The sequence below is a fragment of the Sipha flava genome, unplaced genomic scaffold, assembly GCF_003268045.1.
Source record: "Sipha flava isolate LNK unplaced genomic scaffold, YSA_version1 202_pilon_pilon, whole genome shotgun sequence".
In the NCBI taxonomy this organism is placed as follows: Eukaryota; Metazoa; Arthropoda; class Insecta; order Hemiptera; family Aphididae; genus Sipha; species Sipha flava.
In genome coordinates this window covers 1,427,077-1,444,257 of record NW_020272797.1, presented here as the reverse complement: position 1 = coordinate 1,444,257, position 17,181 = coordinate 1,427,077, and the positions used below count along the sequence as shown (strand labels likewise).

At 29.1% G+C, this 17,181-nt stretch overlaps 1 protein-coding gene across 1 annotated transcript; it reads right to left on the bottom strand.

Moving 5' to 3' along the window:
• Positions 1–10,296: 10,296 nt before the first annotated feature.
• Positions 10,297–16,977, bottom strand: LOC112682365 (RIB43A-like with coiled-coils protein 2). Its single transcript, XM_025552939.1, is given in 8 exon segments — positions 10,297–10,592; positions 10,649–10,755; positions 11,780–12,010; positions 12,087–12,327; positions 12,403–12,551; positions 16,555–16,695; positions 16,801–16,839; positions 16,841–16,977. Coding segments are annotated over 8 exon segments (1,134 nt in total). The 5' UTR covers positions 16,925–16,977; the 3' UTR covers positions 10,297–10,450.
• Positions 16,978–17,181: the final 204 nt, after the last annotated feature.

Sequence of the window (17,181 nt, the reverse complement as noted above, 5' to 3'; positions counted from 1 at the left end):
GCCGAAAAAATATATATAAATATGTTTTTTTTTACATTTTTTTTGTTAAAAAACATATTACGAGTATTATATTATATCAATTACCTACCAGGTAAAGTTATATAACGTATTATATAATTATGGTAATTATAGTATTATATAACGTTATAATATTTTGGTAATATAATTACATGTTAGTTATTGGCAGTATGCCACTTATATTGATAAATGCTATCAATTCTCAATATGTATATGATTTTTGTTGGTTTACAAAGCACTAATTATAAAAAGACTAAATAAAAATAAATTGTGTTTGAAAAAATGTGATAAAACTTTTGCTAAGGTGAGACCGATTATCTAAGAAGCTTTCAATCCTTGAAAACAGTATCGATTCATACGACTTATTTGTAAGTAAATTTTGCACCTTGTGGTTTGGGTAGAGATCATTGAATTGATACTGTTGTGAAAAAATACGAGTAAATTGATTAATTTCACTCTAAATTATAATAAATCTGAATTTATAATTTTACTATAATGTAAAAATATATTTATTAACTGTAAAAAAAACAAAAATGTATATATATCAAGATAACTATATTTATTTCATTCATTTATTTTTAGTACGAAGAAGCTAGCAAAATTAAGATTCTTTAGTCTGTAATCTATTGGACCTTAACCTAAATAATTAAATAATAAAAATTAAGGCACCCTTAAATTTTTTCGAGATCGCTCCATAAGAGCAGCCACTATGGGCTTGGTTTCATCATTAATTAAATCGTAGCAAAAATAACAAATATGCAAAATTTAATCTTCAAATACTTGCCTACGGGTAACTTTCCAACGAAACCACATAAATTACATGAAATGTGTTGACTACATTTTAAATTAAAACCAATAGATACCGGATGTCTTTCGATGGCAATATTTAAAATATATTATGTGCAGAAGATAAACTGTGATTCTAAATTAAGGCGTGCGCCCAATTTTTCCTCAGTAGGAAGGGCGAGGTTAATATGTTTTAATTAAAAATATTGATATCATCGGGTTCTATATACTTATATGGAAGTACAGTTATTGATTTGTTCTAATTTAAATGATTCTATACGTAAATACCACAATATTGTTACACAGTTTTATATGTGCCTTAAACAACATAAAAATCAATGATGTAACTCAGTGGTTTTTACAAAATTGAAATTTTCTAGTTTATATATTATACATCAAAACCGCTATAATACAATTGTACGTCATGACAGTTAAACGAAAAAAATCAACTTCTTCGGTTATACAATTTTCTAAATGGGTTTTTAATATTTTAACCTTCTAGACAAAAAACACAATATCATAATGGCATATAATATCAATTACGTGTTTACAACTGAGCGACGCGGAAAGTACTCAAAATATTTTCAGTACTTAATTTATGCGTACATTAATTAGGTAATATGACCAATATATATATATATACAAGGATCTTATCAGTCTATTGACTAAGTATTTTAATATTTAACATTTTCATATAAAAAATATATTAGGAATGAATGATATTAAAAACAAATTATTATTTGACAACTAAAGGTATTTCGCTGTTTATAATGCAATAGACATGATAAAAAAAAATTAACAGAAATCCCTGAAATATAATTTATCATTAACTATACACATGGAATACTAAGATATAACGAAATATCATTCACATGATTGTTCGAAGATGAAACAACAATGGCCGACGTTTGGTTACAATGCTGCTGATAACATAATATAGTATTAACACGTCGAGTCCCGGATATTAGTTATGATAGAGTTACAATACAACAAAGGTTTTTTTTAAAGTTATATCCTTGACGCACACGTATAAAATATGCTTGAAACCACCGATCTGATCAATACCTACTTAAATCTAAGACGTTATAAGTAGATTATACTTAAAATATAAGTTAAAAGTAATATGCTTACATAAAAAAGTGTTTACTGCTATATCAAATATACATAAAATAAAATACATAAAAAAAGAAAACGTGTTATGCTAATAAACAATTCGTCAAAATATGTGAACAAAAATAAATACTTAGATATTTTATTTAAATACATGTGGTGGAGTATAAACGTGCTTAATCTTGTTTTACTGGTGAGATATTTATATTACACAGAAGATAAATATGAGTACACTTTTTTAGTGGTTCGCAGTAGTTATTTTTTGATTTCTTTATTGATCATTTTTTTTTATTCATGGATTCTTGATATATCCTATAATTGTAGTTATGTATAAAATTTATGATTAAAAATACCACACATATTAACAGTTTTTATACTATAACGCTGCCTATACTATCTTTAATTTAAAATATTAGGGTGAATATAATATTAATATCTGTATTAAATTAATATGAAATACACTTTGATTACAAGCCATACCATAGGCGTACACAGACTTGTACTTCAAGCCTTCTATAATTTTGAACCCTATCTTAACAAAACGTGTAGGTATATTCAATACATTTTCATGTATAAATAATTAAATAACTATAACTTACATTTTTTATTTAATATTGTGGTATATTAGTTTAAATGAATATATTTTCTTTGAATATCATATATATGTTTCTCAGATAGCTTCTGATGATTTGAACCTTTGAAGTCAATTGTAGCTGTTATATTATAATAAGTTTTTGCATGAAAATTGACAAAAATTAGTTAAAAATTAAAATTTATCAAAAAGTGTATCTATATGTCCTGTTAAAAAAAACTTATTATAATTAAATAAACTTAAAATAAATAATTAACTTATTATAACCCAGTAAAAAAAAACCGAATCAAATTCAAGTTCGTGTGTTCGACATATTACCTGTTATCTTTAAAATTTAACAAATGGTATACAGGTTGGATCCCGAGAATCAAGCCAAAAATATATAAGGCGTTTATAATTAGGATATATTTTAAGGTCCGTCCACATTAGAGCAAATTTGTGTGTGCGTTGTATTTTAATCTTGACGCACAATTGTTCGTCGAAAATTAGGTACATTTTTTAACTGTAATTGTGCGTTATGCGTTGTATTTTGATGCTCAGACGTTGCGGCGCAAAATAACAAAACAATCTATAGTAGTAACATTCTGTAGGTACTTATTGGTGACTGTGTAGTGCGTACCTGCGGCTTAAGTATATTTTTTAGTTTATTTTTAAAAAGCTCAGTAGTTGTGAATGAGATTGAATTCCAAAAAAAAAAAAAGCCGCAGCATTTATAATTATTCACTAGTTGTTAACACAAAAAAATAAAAAAAAAACCTTGGCAAAGACGTTGGTGGATAACAAAGTTGTTCTACAAAAAACAGTCGCGTAGCCAGGGGGCGTGTTACAGGTGTAGTAACACCCCCTCCCGTTAATCGTGTTATACTTAAGTCCCATAATGGTAAAAATTCATTATAAACCGTGATGAAAGCATATTAAAATTGTTATGATAAATTTTATCATACCAAAATATATATAGGTATATAACAAAAATGTAAAGCCGGAATCCGGCTTCTCATTTTAGACATTTTAGACGAACACCGACAAACAACCGTGGTTCTGTGTCGTACCATGCGTGATTTAAAATTTATTTTAGCCGATACATATTTCGTCCGCGCTGTATTTTAGCCGACACATATTTCGTCCGAACCGTATTTTAGCTGACAGTATTTGTCATTTGAGCATGGTAATATCATACTCTGGTAATAATTTATACCTCGGTTATAGATACTATGTTATGATAGTCAGATAGGTACTAGTCAGAACCGGCGAAAGCTATGGGCGACCGGGTTGACAAAAATTAAATTATTAATTAATGCATTAACAATCTACAATTTTATAAGTTAATAACTTTATTACAATATTATATAATTAGGTAATACAGTTGAAAGTTATAATATAAAATATAATTTCATTTAAACTTAGGCACCTTCAGATTATTTTTTATTTATTCGTATGGCAAAAAACAAAAAAACAGGTATTAATATTTATGATAATTATAACAATTAATGGAATAGAACATCAATAAAGGCTATATCAGCAAGACAATAAGTGTAACAATAAGAGTATGTATTACAATAACAATAACAATAGTGTATATCAGGGGTGGGAAACTGGCGGCCCGTGAGACTTTTTTATTTGGCCCTTACTATATTTTAAAATTATATCATACAATTTTAGAGTTTATCATCTATACTCTAACTTATTGATATAATAATTGTTATATATTATTAAACATCATTAAATATCTAAATATCATATTTATGTATACGCACAGCTTTCAACCATAGCTGTTTGTACCGCACTATTTAACTATATTAGTTTCTTCGTATCATTCGTGTCGTGCTATCGCGTGTGTTGAATTTAATATTTCCATGTAAATGCTAAATAAAAATCATATTTTAATTGACCTTTCTTTTTTTTTTTTTTGTTTACGTTCTGGCTCGCTAGATTTTAATTTTCAAAAAATTGAAAATCTAATAACTTTGAGTTGCTCATCCCTGGTGTATATGAATATATATTCCGACAAACGCTTATAATTTAATATCAAGATTTTGAATCCATTCGATAGCTTCTGGAGAATCGTTGAACATATCTTCGGGTTCTCCGTTAAATTTCCTAATGGGACATTCGGTTAGTATATGTGATATGGTCTGATATGGGTTGCCACATACATAGTTTGGTGTTGGCACTGCATTCCATTTGTGCATCAGGTAGCCACATCTACCATGTCCTGTGTGGATGCGATTTAGGGTAGTCCATTCTTTCCTGGGAAGATTGTATCTAAAAGGTTTGTCAGTAGGTTCTTTTAGATACTATTTTACATTCAGTTTTGAATCTGCTCATTCGTTTTTCCATGTCTCGCTTACATTGAAGTTTGTGATATGAAGTGGGATGGCGGATTTCCATGGTGGATTACGTGATTTAAGTTTTGATGGGTTCTGGAGGGAATTTACAAAATTGTGTATAGGCAGACTCAGATTGGAGCTGCATTTTGTCCATTTCTTAAGCAGCGCATTTCTACGTTGTAGATGTGGAGAAGCTATGTTACTTAGAACTGGAAGCCATTGGAGGGTAGTGGACTTTACTGTGTCGGTTCCTATTCGTATGCAACGATTGAGTTGAACGTCAATCTTTTTAGTGTGTGCGCTATTCAGCCATACTGGTGAGCAGTATTCGGCGGCTGAGTATACTAGGCTTACGGCAGAGGTTCTATAGAGCTTATAAGTGAGTTAAAATCGGTACCCTAATCTGTGCCCGTAAGTTTTTATATAATGTTGTTGCGGGAGCCGATTTTTGCTGCTATATTAGTTAAATGTGTCTTATATGTTAGGGTACTATTTAGCGTAAGTCCGAGGTATATAGGGATTATGTTTCACGTTGTTTCCGCAGAAGTTAATGTTTAGGCTTTGGTAAGCTGATTTGTTGTTGAGGAGAAAAAGAGAAGACTCAGTTTTGTCTGGATTCGGCCGGAGTCTCCATTGTTTGAAGTAGGCTTCTAGTATTTTTAAATCTTTATCGAGTATTATTTCACAATCATTGAGCAGTTTCTTATTACATACCACGCATATGTCCTCAGCGTAAATGAACTTTTTGGAGATAATTTTAGGCAGGTCGCTAGTGTATAGGTTAAAACGACCGATATGAATAATCGTTCCTGACCTATCGACGCTATTGCATTGTTGACTGTTGTTTCTGGTCCGTAGAAATAACAATATAATCGTATAGAGTATAAACTATAGTGTGATGACTGATTTATGTAAACAAATCCTCCTCCTAGCGCGCAAACCATTTTACTAAAAAAGAATTATTGTACGATACCGTTCGACCATTCGAGTACTTTTGATTTTTGAACCAATATAGCGATTAGTAAATGATTTGATACTATACATTCGATACCAGTATTTTTTTATTGATATGAGTAAAGTATCGAAATCATGGTATCGATACAAAAAGTACTTGTATCGAAAAAAAAGTATCGATAATTTATTGGTATCTTTAATATCGCAACATCCCTAGTCATAACTAGGCTTAGGAACTTCTAGCATTTGCATACTTTTTTTTTAATTATTGTTAAATTTAGCAGAGTGCGAAATAAATTCGTTTCTCGGTGCCATGATATCAGATCTAAAATTTGAATGTGTATATTTTTGCATGTTTGATAGATTTTGCAGGACAGTTCATATTTTACAATTTTTATGACTATTTTGCATATTTTGACAAATTTTTCAGATTTAAAATTAAAAATTATAGATATATATAACTATGTATACACATATATGTATATATGTATATACATATTTCAAATGATCGAAAAAAAATGTACTAAAAGGACTTAATACTTCCAGTAATATGCTATCTGCAAACTACCTCTCATACCTCGTTTTTTTGAGCAATAATTTTTGTGCAAGTATAAATAATACTATAAACCCGTATCGATCGTATAACCCGCTGGATATCGACCAAATGTCGATAAAAATAATAGTCGATATGGAATAATAGATTATTTATTTAGTTCAGTCGATTATTATCCGTCGTTGTTTTTGCATCTCGTAACCACGCAACCACGTTTCGTAACCAGACATATTTCTATAAGGAGGCCAACATTTTTTGGCCCCTTTCTGTAGTTGTGTTTATCAAATGTGCGTTCGATATCCGTATTTGGAATTCCTAGTTTTCAATCTATTAATACACGTACTATTGTCTCATCTCAAATTGTCAAGCGACGAATATTTATAAAATAGAATCTCAGAATTTAATTTTTGTTATACGATCGTTAATTATATGGAATGGGCGCATGTAAACTCCGCCAGAAAAATAAAACAGGTAAAATTGGGTTCATGTAAACTACGCCAGTGAAGAAAATCGAGTAGTAGTATAAAATTAATATGATATATTATTAAAAGTAATAAGTAATAATAAATTAATATTATTATTATAATATTATATAATATCATACCTCAATTTTATTTTATCAGACGCATATTTTATATTTTGGATATATTTGTAGTTGTCAAATAAAACCAATAAATTACCTCGTTGACCAGTAATTAATTTTATAATATTACTTTGTAGCGACATATTTCGTTCAATATAAAATATACATGGAGACACACAGACTACGAATGATTATGTTCGTCAAAGTATACTTTACGTATACCTTACCAACTGCCGATATTATCATTGGAAATACTAATTTCAGATAATATGAAGATAAAATTATTAATAAATGAATCAATGTGGATATATATATTCACCTTGAAATGAATCGAACCATGACAATAATTTTATCAATTTCTACACACATCATCGCAATAGATGTCAACGTATTTAATGTGAGAAGGCACGTGGCAATATAAGCACTAAGTAGGTAAACAAAAAAAAAAAAAAAAAACTGGAGGAGTTTACATATACCCATTACAGGTAAGAAAAAAAAACTGGCGGAGTTTACACTAGACCTATTGTTATCTTTTTATCTTAACCGATATTCTAGCAGTTTACAATCACCCATATGGAATATTCATTCTGATTTAGCCGGTTTGGGACAACTAAACACCATAATATTTAAAAATCAAAATTAAGGGGGCCAGTTCGGGGCCACTGATTTTTCTTAGGGGGCCAGGCCCCCTAAGGCCCCCCCCTTGACGACGTGCCTGCAATCACGCAACGTCGAATCATGCGTAAAACGCCATACGGGTATATTTTGTAACATTGTGTAATGCTGAAAGTACAATAATCTACGAGTAGCTGACTACAAAGTTTTATTTCGGAGTCTGAAGATACATTTACCATATATCCGATGGACACGTTTTATTTTATGTACTATGTGGTCATTTTTCTTTTTTTAATGCATTTAAATGCATATTATAATGCATATTTTAATGATTTTAGAAGCATATTTGTGTATTTTTTAGAGCTATAAATCCCTAAGAGGTAATTACCCTAAGGTAATGACTAAGCCTAGTCATAACCATGCATTCATTTCGTTATCTGTCGTCGTTTGTAGCTATCGAGTTTATTTTTATAGCATATTCTAGTATTATAGCGTGAACTATTCTTCACATATCGCATACAACTGTGACATTGGTAGAACTGAGCTATTATACAAATAGTTGTATTTATTATTTGAATAAAAAAATATTTGAATTTATAAATTTTATAAAACATTGAATATTTGGTTTAGGTGTAATGATCTTATTTCTAATGAAGAAAGATGGCCTCGTGGTGGTAAAGACGTTTACATAAATTCTAGAAAAACAAAACTAAAACAATTATAGAACATTATTTAGATAAAGTTATATAGTCCACCATTCATTTATATATAAAGATACAATATATATAATACAGATAAAAATATAAATACATTATCGTTATTAGAGATATGCATGAAATCGGAATATTTGAATTATCCGGATATGCAGGTATTCAAATCCGGATTTGAATCAAATTCTTATCCGGATTTTCGGAAGTTTCCGGATTATCCGGATTTATGAATTTGCTTTTTATATAACTTATAATTATTTTCAGCGGCGCGCATTCAATCTTGCTCTGAGGGGTGGGGGTTAACAAAAATAATCGTTATCTTTTTTTTTTTTTGGTTGCACAGATAAATAAGATAAATAACTGCTATAAATAGATATTATTTTATACAACTTTTTTACCAATTTACAGTTTACTTTTACATTACAGTAAATTAATAGCTATTGGAATATAAAAACAGCATAGTTAACAAAAATTTTCAAACACCTATCAATATAATTATTTAATTATCATAATATTTATATAGTTGTATATTTTAAGTTCAAAGTGTAATAATGAAACTACGAATATATTCAGTGGCGTATAAAGGGGGAGGGGGGTTTTGGGGGTTCAAACCCCGCTCGAAATTTATGGTTAGTACGACCCACGTGTGCATTTCTTTAATCTATGTATTAATTAAAACCAAACTGTCTAGTATGGGAAAAAATGCTCTCTCCTAATTTTTAAGTAAATTATACGCCCAATTCTTACCTACGCTTGCCCGGTATGGGGTAATTGTGCATCCTCGCACATCAAAAAAATGCAAATTGTCCAAAACAAAGTCCTCAGAATAATTGCATATGTTCCGTGGTTTGTCAGAAATCCAAATCTGCTATTGATACTTTGAATAAACTATCCGTTGATTTTTTCCAAATATATGGTGCTTAATGTCAATATTAGTAACTTTACCAGTCTCAACAGCGTCATCAGAAAGATCGTTTTCGATATTGAAAAGATTGAAGTCGTGCTTGAGAAATAGTACAAGCGAAAATCGACTAACAGGATTATCTCATGTCAATTCATCGAAGTATTTCAATAAACACTGAAGAAGTGATAAATAATTTTGCAAATCTACCTCAAAAATTAGACTTTGTCCTGTAATTAAATTTATGTATTCTAATTTTCATAGTTATTAAAAATAAGTCAATTTATAACCTTCATTTAGTATATATTTTTTCATAACGGTTACGCTGGGAAGATAGGATCAAAGAAGACATAGTAAAGGTGAGACCAGGAATGGATTGGAAGGAGTTAGCTTTAGATAGGGAAACTTGGAGGTAAATTTGTTGGACGACATGGTCTCAAAGGCCGAAGTCACGGAAGAAGAAGTATATTAAGATGTAATATCATGAATAAATGCTAAGTATATTAAATTTAAGTAAACTTATTTTATTTCAATAATTTATTTACTTTACAAGGAATTATTGAAAATAGTATATATATAAATATATATTAATAATAATATTTTTAAAATAATAATAAGTTATATTTTAATAGTTCTTCGCCATTTTATTATTTTATTCATCACTTTTTGTTTATTTTAAGGAATAATTCCTCGCCGAGTAAATTATTAAATTAAATTATTGAAGTAAAATAAGTTAACTTAAATTCATTATACTTAGCATTTTTACCAGAGGCGTATTTAGATTTAATTCTAGGGGGGAGGCGACTCCATTTTTTCTTTAATTCAGGTTCAAAATGTACAAGTAAAATTTTTGGTAATATTTAAATCAGATGCATTATTAATATTTGTGGTTTTTTTTTAAACTAATGCCAGATCCACTTAGAATCGACGTTTGTGTAGTTTTTTTTTAACACCTGTGTTTTGAAAGTTACGCTTGTGTTTTATTTGATTTTTCACTATGTAAGTATGGATCCGACAAAAATCCCAATTCAGTATTCACAGCTACGTTTAATTTGATTTCATTATAAAATGATTCACATTAAAAAATTTGAAATATATATCGTACATATAATCGATTCATTAAATATGAATTTAGGGGGAGAGGTGATCGCCTCCTTCGCCTCCTCGAATACGTCCCTGATTTATTCATGATATTATATCTTTATATTGCTTAAAGATCTAATACTTTTTTTTACTTAGCCATTTTTACACGTAGTTTACGAAGGGTTGTTGTTGTGATTGTATTATACTCAATCTATTCATTATCGAGTTGTTTTATTGAATTGTTCGTAAAATTCATCTGAAGTCTTATTTTTATAGAAAACATTATTCAAAAACTCTTGTTCTTTTTTTTGTTCACAAGCTAGATTTAAATTGAAATCTTTTATTTTATCTTCCAAGCTCCTTAAAGTATATAAATTAATTAATTACCTATTATTAATATTTATTAAGTAACTTACTTTTTTTTTTCTTGCATTTCTGCATCACTAATCGAGCCACATCTGGCTAACATATTTACAAGTTCAGACCAGTCTTTTTCTTGTTTTTCATATGCCTCTTTTCGTAACTGAAACACCGAATATTTTGAAATATATTAAGCCAACGCGTATTATCAAAGCTATACAGAAATACTTTCAAGCCCCCTTACAACGGACAAAATATATTTAACCTTAACTTCTTTTTCTCCCTTGCCTTTTTCCCAATTATTTGAGGTCAGCCATCTTTGTCCTAACCCTTGTCTTGATTTTCTACATCCTCTACGCACACACCAACATCCCCCATATGATTCTCAATCGTATCCAACCATCTCTTTTTTGGTTTTCCTCTTCTTCTTTTTCCTTCAACTTTAATTTTCATAACCACTCTTGTTGCTTTTGTTTCCAGTCGTTTCATTACATGCCCAAACCATCTCAATATATTTTATCTCATCTTTTCCATTGTTAACGCTACACCAATACTACCTCTCACGTATTCGTTCCTTATTCTATCTTTTCTTGTCCCTCCATTCTTTCATCTAAGCATACTCATTTTGGCAACACTCATACTATGTTCTATTCTTCTATTAACCATCCAACACTCGCATCATATAGCATAATTGGTCTCATTTCACTCCTGTAAAATTTAACTATCAACCTCATTCTGTTAATCAATAAAAACTCTTAACACTAGTACTCGAGCTTTCATACATATCCAGAATCAAATTTATGTACATTTTTGGGACCTTTTTTTTCATTAATGCCCACTTTAAAACTTATCTAAATTTATAAGTACCATACATAGTTTTTTATTCTTCTCCCTATTTGGTCTTCTCATACCGTTTGACAAAATGTTTACATCAATTGTCAACCTGACGCGACCTCATTTGGAATACTGTTAATAATATTTAATCTTAAATTATTCTCTCTTATTATGGGATTTTTTGGTTTTTTGATTACAAAATGATTATTGTCAAATTTTTCTAATGATCAATTTCGACGATAATCATTGACCAAATGTGTCTTTGGTAATATTTCATCACCGATATCCTCCTTGTCAGTTCCTAGGCGCGGTTATGAGCAATTTAATTCATTTGAGTGCTATTTGTGGCATACCCTAAGTTCCACTCTTTGATTAGCTTGTTCATCATATATTGCTTGTTTCATAGCTGGAGTTAATCCTTTATATAGTGATTTGGCTATTTTTCCTGGACCTAAAGCGCTATTAAATCCGGGTTCAGGATTCTCAGTCAGGAAATCTCCATTGATAGCGTTGTATACTTCTGCCATTTTGTCCTCTGTATTCTCGGCTTCTGCTGAAGCTCTATTCATCTTTTGCTCGGCAGCCTATATGAATGTGATAACATTAAACGTCTCGTTTACTCTATTATGTTGTTAAGTTAGAAACAGTAAAAACACTGACTAATGCTTGGTTATAACGATGGTTAGCTTCTAACAGTTTTTTTTTACATTCATTTTCGAGCGATTCAATTGCCGATGCTCGTTGAGCAGTAGTATACTGAATTTCTTGCCAAATTCGTTCTAAGTTTTTATCCTCTTCCTGGGCCATTTTCTTGTCACGTATTTGCATTTCTAACCATACCCGCTGTTGTAATATTTGTTCTGCTCTCTCTTCTTTCGTTGAATCTTCTCCGCCCTCAAAACTAAAACATAAAATATACCTGTATATTCACATAAACACTTTCACAATAGAAATCATTCATTATCTGTTGACTTACAAAGTTACTGTATTACTTTGGTCATTATCATAATTTGGTTTGATGTTTTTGCATTTTAAAGGATCATTTATATCAAATTCCCTTCGCATTTCAGGTGCTTGGTATTTTTTTCTGAACTCCAAAATCTCTAAATCTAATTGTTTTTGATTCTAAAAATAAATATTTTTAACGTAAATTATTCATTTTCAATAAAGGAGTGGAGATTGTATCTTGTATGATTTTCGTACTCGGTACACCCTATAATAAGATATATTTATGATTGTTCAGTTACTATTGTTAGAAAATTTAATAAAATATTTTTTACACTTAAAACTAGACTCAATTATTCACGTCAGGCGGGCACGTATAATAGTTATTTTAATTACTATTTCAGGGACATAATTTCAGTTCTTTTTCTGGATGTGCAAAATATTAGGCATGCCAATTTTAACACTTAACCAGGGTGTTTAAAAAATATGTGTTTATATAATACATATTATGTATTATATAAATCAGGGGTGGCTCTAGAGCCTTGGTTAGGGGGAGGGCAAGTTATAATTTTAAAAAATCTTATAACAAATAGAAAACAACAATTTTTACAACACAAAAATTCAGGTTGTCTATTTTTAAAATTGGCAAAAATATCAATAATATGATTTATTTGATCTAAAATATATACTTTATGATATACATTAATTAGACATAATTTTGATAGTCTATCTTCAGTCATCCTTGAATGAAGCCAAGTTTTTAGTCTCCGAAATGTGGAAAAATTCCTTTCAACCGTCATACCTCTATGGCTCTATCTACATACTTGTGCGTGTCGTATGATAGTCCATATTATAATATGCATTTTTTGTTAATATAAATTTTTTTATAAACATGGTATGGGCTTGGGGAGGAGGACAGCGGCCCTGAGTCCTCTACCCTGGAGCCACCTCTAATATCAATATATTTAAATATTATCTAAAGAGAGTTAATCCATTGCTGAATATGGAACTGGCATTGGATAGAAAGAGAAAAAACAATGTTTTAGAAGAGGCAATAGTTCTAAATGCACTACTTTTAACCTATAAAGAAGAATAAGTATAATATTAAAACGGTTCGTGCTGGTAACAGCCTCGGAATAAGTATATAAGTTGTGATAAGACGCTATATATATATATATATAAATACTATATTGAAGGGGTTATATACGATTGTGAACGGACCTTTTCCCGTGACACTACTGTGAATGTTTTTTCCTGCTTTTTTTCGTAAGGCGTTTTCAGATTTGATGTTAGATTTGGTGCACATCAAAGTAGTGCGGTTATATTTTGAAGCTTTTATAATTATTTTTTAGAACTAACAATGGGTCGGAGAGGATTCATAGAACGTATAATCAGTGGCGTAGCCATGGGGGATTTTGGTGTTGTAACCCCTCCCTACCATTAGTAGCTGATAACGATGCGTTTTTATTTGAAAAATGGTACGTAATAATATAATAATATGTACATAATATCATATTAATTATTATATAACTATAACCATTACTAACGATATTCTATGTTATCAATTTATCATGTACGAAAACAGTTTTTTCTCTCATCATAAGTTTGGATTTTTTTTTAATACCCCCAAAAAAAAATAAATGTTTTATCCGAATCAATATGACGTGTATGTTCTTCATCAACCCATAACCGCTTGAAACTTTTATGTCCAACAAGATGGGTAGACCGTCATGACTCAATAATTCCCCGAATTATTTAATGCAATAGTTGATAGTTTATCAGAAGTTTGTACTTGGCTTGATAAGGATGCTTCATCAGGAGCATACCAATTTTTGTGTACTATAAGACAACCAGAATTTATACTAGAAACTTATATATTGGGACATGTATTGAGTTTGGGTTTACCATTAAGTAAGTTTCTTCAGACAAAGAATATAGATCTGGTTGAAGCTATTCAAACCGCTGATGACGTAGTAAATATAATTCAACAATTAAAATTAAATGATAAAATTGAATTTAAAATTATATTAAATAATGTAAAATCTAAATGTGATGCGTTAAACATTGAAATATCTATTATTCATACAGCAAAACAACAGATGCAATATCCAGATAGATTTGCCTGAGGATTATTACAGAATATTTTTATTCATTCCATTTATAGATTATTTTTTAAATCAATTAAATTATCGATTTTTATCTCATAGATCTATGATTGAAAATATTAACGTTATTTTACCATCATCCAAAAGTATACAATATGAATATAAAATTTAGCAGGTAGTTGAAATGTAATTAGGCGATTTAGATTGCAGTGTGTTAGCAGCTGTGAGTGAAATTAAAATTTGGCAACAAAAATGTACAGGAACTAAATATTTACCAAAACAATGCTATCAACGCTCTTCAAAAATATTACATATCAATTTTTCCTTCTACTTTCAAACTTTTACAGATTTTAGCAATTCTTCCAGTTATAACTGCTAACAGTGAACGATGTTTTTCAATATTAAAAAGACTGAAAACATGTTTATGAAACATCACATGTGAAAATAGGTTGAATGGTTTGGCAATGATGAATATACACAGTGATTTAAAGATAAACCCTGATGATGCCCTAAATAAATTAGCGATCATAACAAGAAAACTACGTTTGATGTAAATTTTAATGTAATTAAAATATTGTTTGACTTTAATGCTTTAAATAACGTAAAAGAAAATTTAAAATAATATGTTTTATGTATACCTACCTATTGTATAGATCTAAACTTTAACCCCCCCCCCCCCACATTGAAAAATCCTGGCTACGCCCCTAACACTATTCGTATACTTTCTTTAAATTCTAATCATAAACCATAAATATTTTATTTGTACAATACAATTTCAACACTTATTTTTATTGATAAAAATTTATTTATACAATAATTATTGGGCTTTAGTACGTTGATTGGTAAGACATGAATAAAATATAATATTGTACTATATTTTACATTACAGTTGCATATATATTTAAGAAAAAATGTTATTATCATGAATTTAAAAATAAAACTGTCAAATAAAATATAAAAAATGTATTTTTATTTATTTCTTTTATTGAAAATATGTATACTATAATAAATTCATAAAATATTATTTTTAAAAGAGCTTTATCAAAAAATTTATGAAATATATTGCTACTGTCCATTATAGTTGTAAATACAGCCATTGTAAGAATGCATTTTCATTGATAAATCAGCTATTCAAGATTATCAGACATTAGTTGACATTTATTGATTTTCGATCCTGATATTTTTGATCATGGATATTCCAACGTCTATTATATTTATTGACTTTTTGCCTAACATAACATTTTGAATCCCTTCCTTTGACAATTCCTGCGCATGGACCTGAGTATAGGTATACTTTCTATATGTTCTATCAAATTATATCGTCATTTCCGATAGTAACACCACCTGTCCTGTCAGCAACTATTATACGAACAAAATGCGCTTCTCTCGCTGGGGAGAAAATTAAATAAATTGTATATTAATTTAAAATGTATATATATATATATATATATTTTATTTTTATTTAACAGCGCATATGGGTCGATTATTAACACTATTAAGTTAGTGGTACCGTCGCATACTCTGCCAAACCTCCTCCATTCACAACTGGCCCTTGCATTATTTTACAGTCGACATTTTGATAACGTTATTTTTAAAAATATATCCTTCGTGAAATTTAATCGACCACATTAATTTGATTTTAATTACATACCTGTAAAAGTATTGTATTTTACACAACTATAAAATGTAGTCAATAGTAAATGTATATTAATTCTACATCGAAATTTGAGGGACAAGGTCCAAGATTTTATATGAAACTTAACAACGTAATTTACAAAAAAAAAGAGTTAGATACTTATCAAATTATTTACAAAAAAAAAAAAAAATTCAACTCAAACATTCTAACATTTTTTCTCAGTGAATTAAATTATATAGATTAATTGTTCATGCAAATAATTTTAGTATTCTAATGCCCCTAGTATAGTTATATAATTAAGTGACGAATTTTAATTTTATTTATAAACTTCATAAACTTTTTGCTGACCATTAAAATATTATCTAATCATCTTTTCTTTAGTGTTTTTTCTACATTTACCTACTTTATTAAAATTAATTAATTTTGAATACTCTAAAATTACTTTTCTCTTTTGTTCATCTAATCTTAATGAGGCTTCACAATCTTGTAATAATTTATTATAATAAGCTTGGTTTTTGGTTTTCTCTTGGTCTTGTAACATCTTCTTTTCTTTGACTTGTTTATCAAGAGCATCTTTGTCAATCTAATCGAAAATGATATTTGTTTAAATAATTTTAATTTAACGAATTGTTTGAAGATTTACTAATAAATCATAATAATCACCTATAAATAATTAACTATGACTTACTCCAATAGTCCTTGTAGCTGGATTAAAAATTCGTTTTTTTTCGTTCTTCATGAAAAAGGCTTGCTTTTACTCGTTTAGCCACTTCAGCATGATCTTTTGGTAAAGGTTTTCCGGCATTAAACATATTTTTTAATAGTTAATTTATTATTTAAAATATATATTTTTTGTATATATTAATTATAATATAATTATAATATTTAATGTATTTTTTTACTTGAAATGACTTAAACATAAATTGATTATTCACATGCTGAAATGTATGGTTTTATTGAACAAATATGAATATTTATAGCCGTTGTCTTGGAAACATGCAATTGCAAGTATTCATCACATTTCTTGGATTTTGGTAGGTATCACATTTTCTGATAATTTTAATAAACC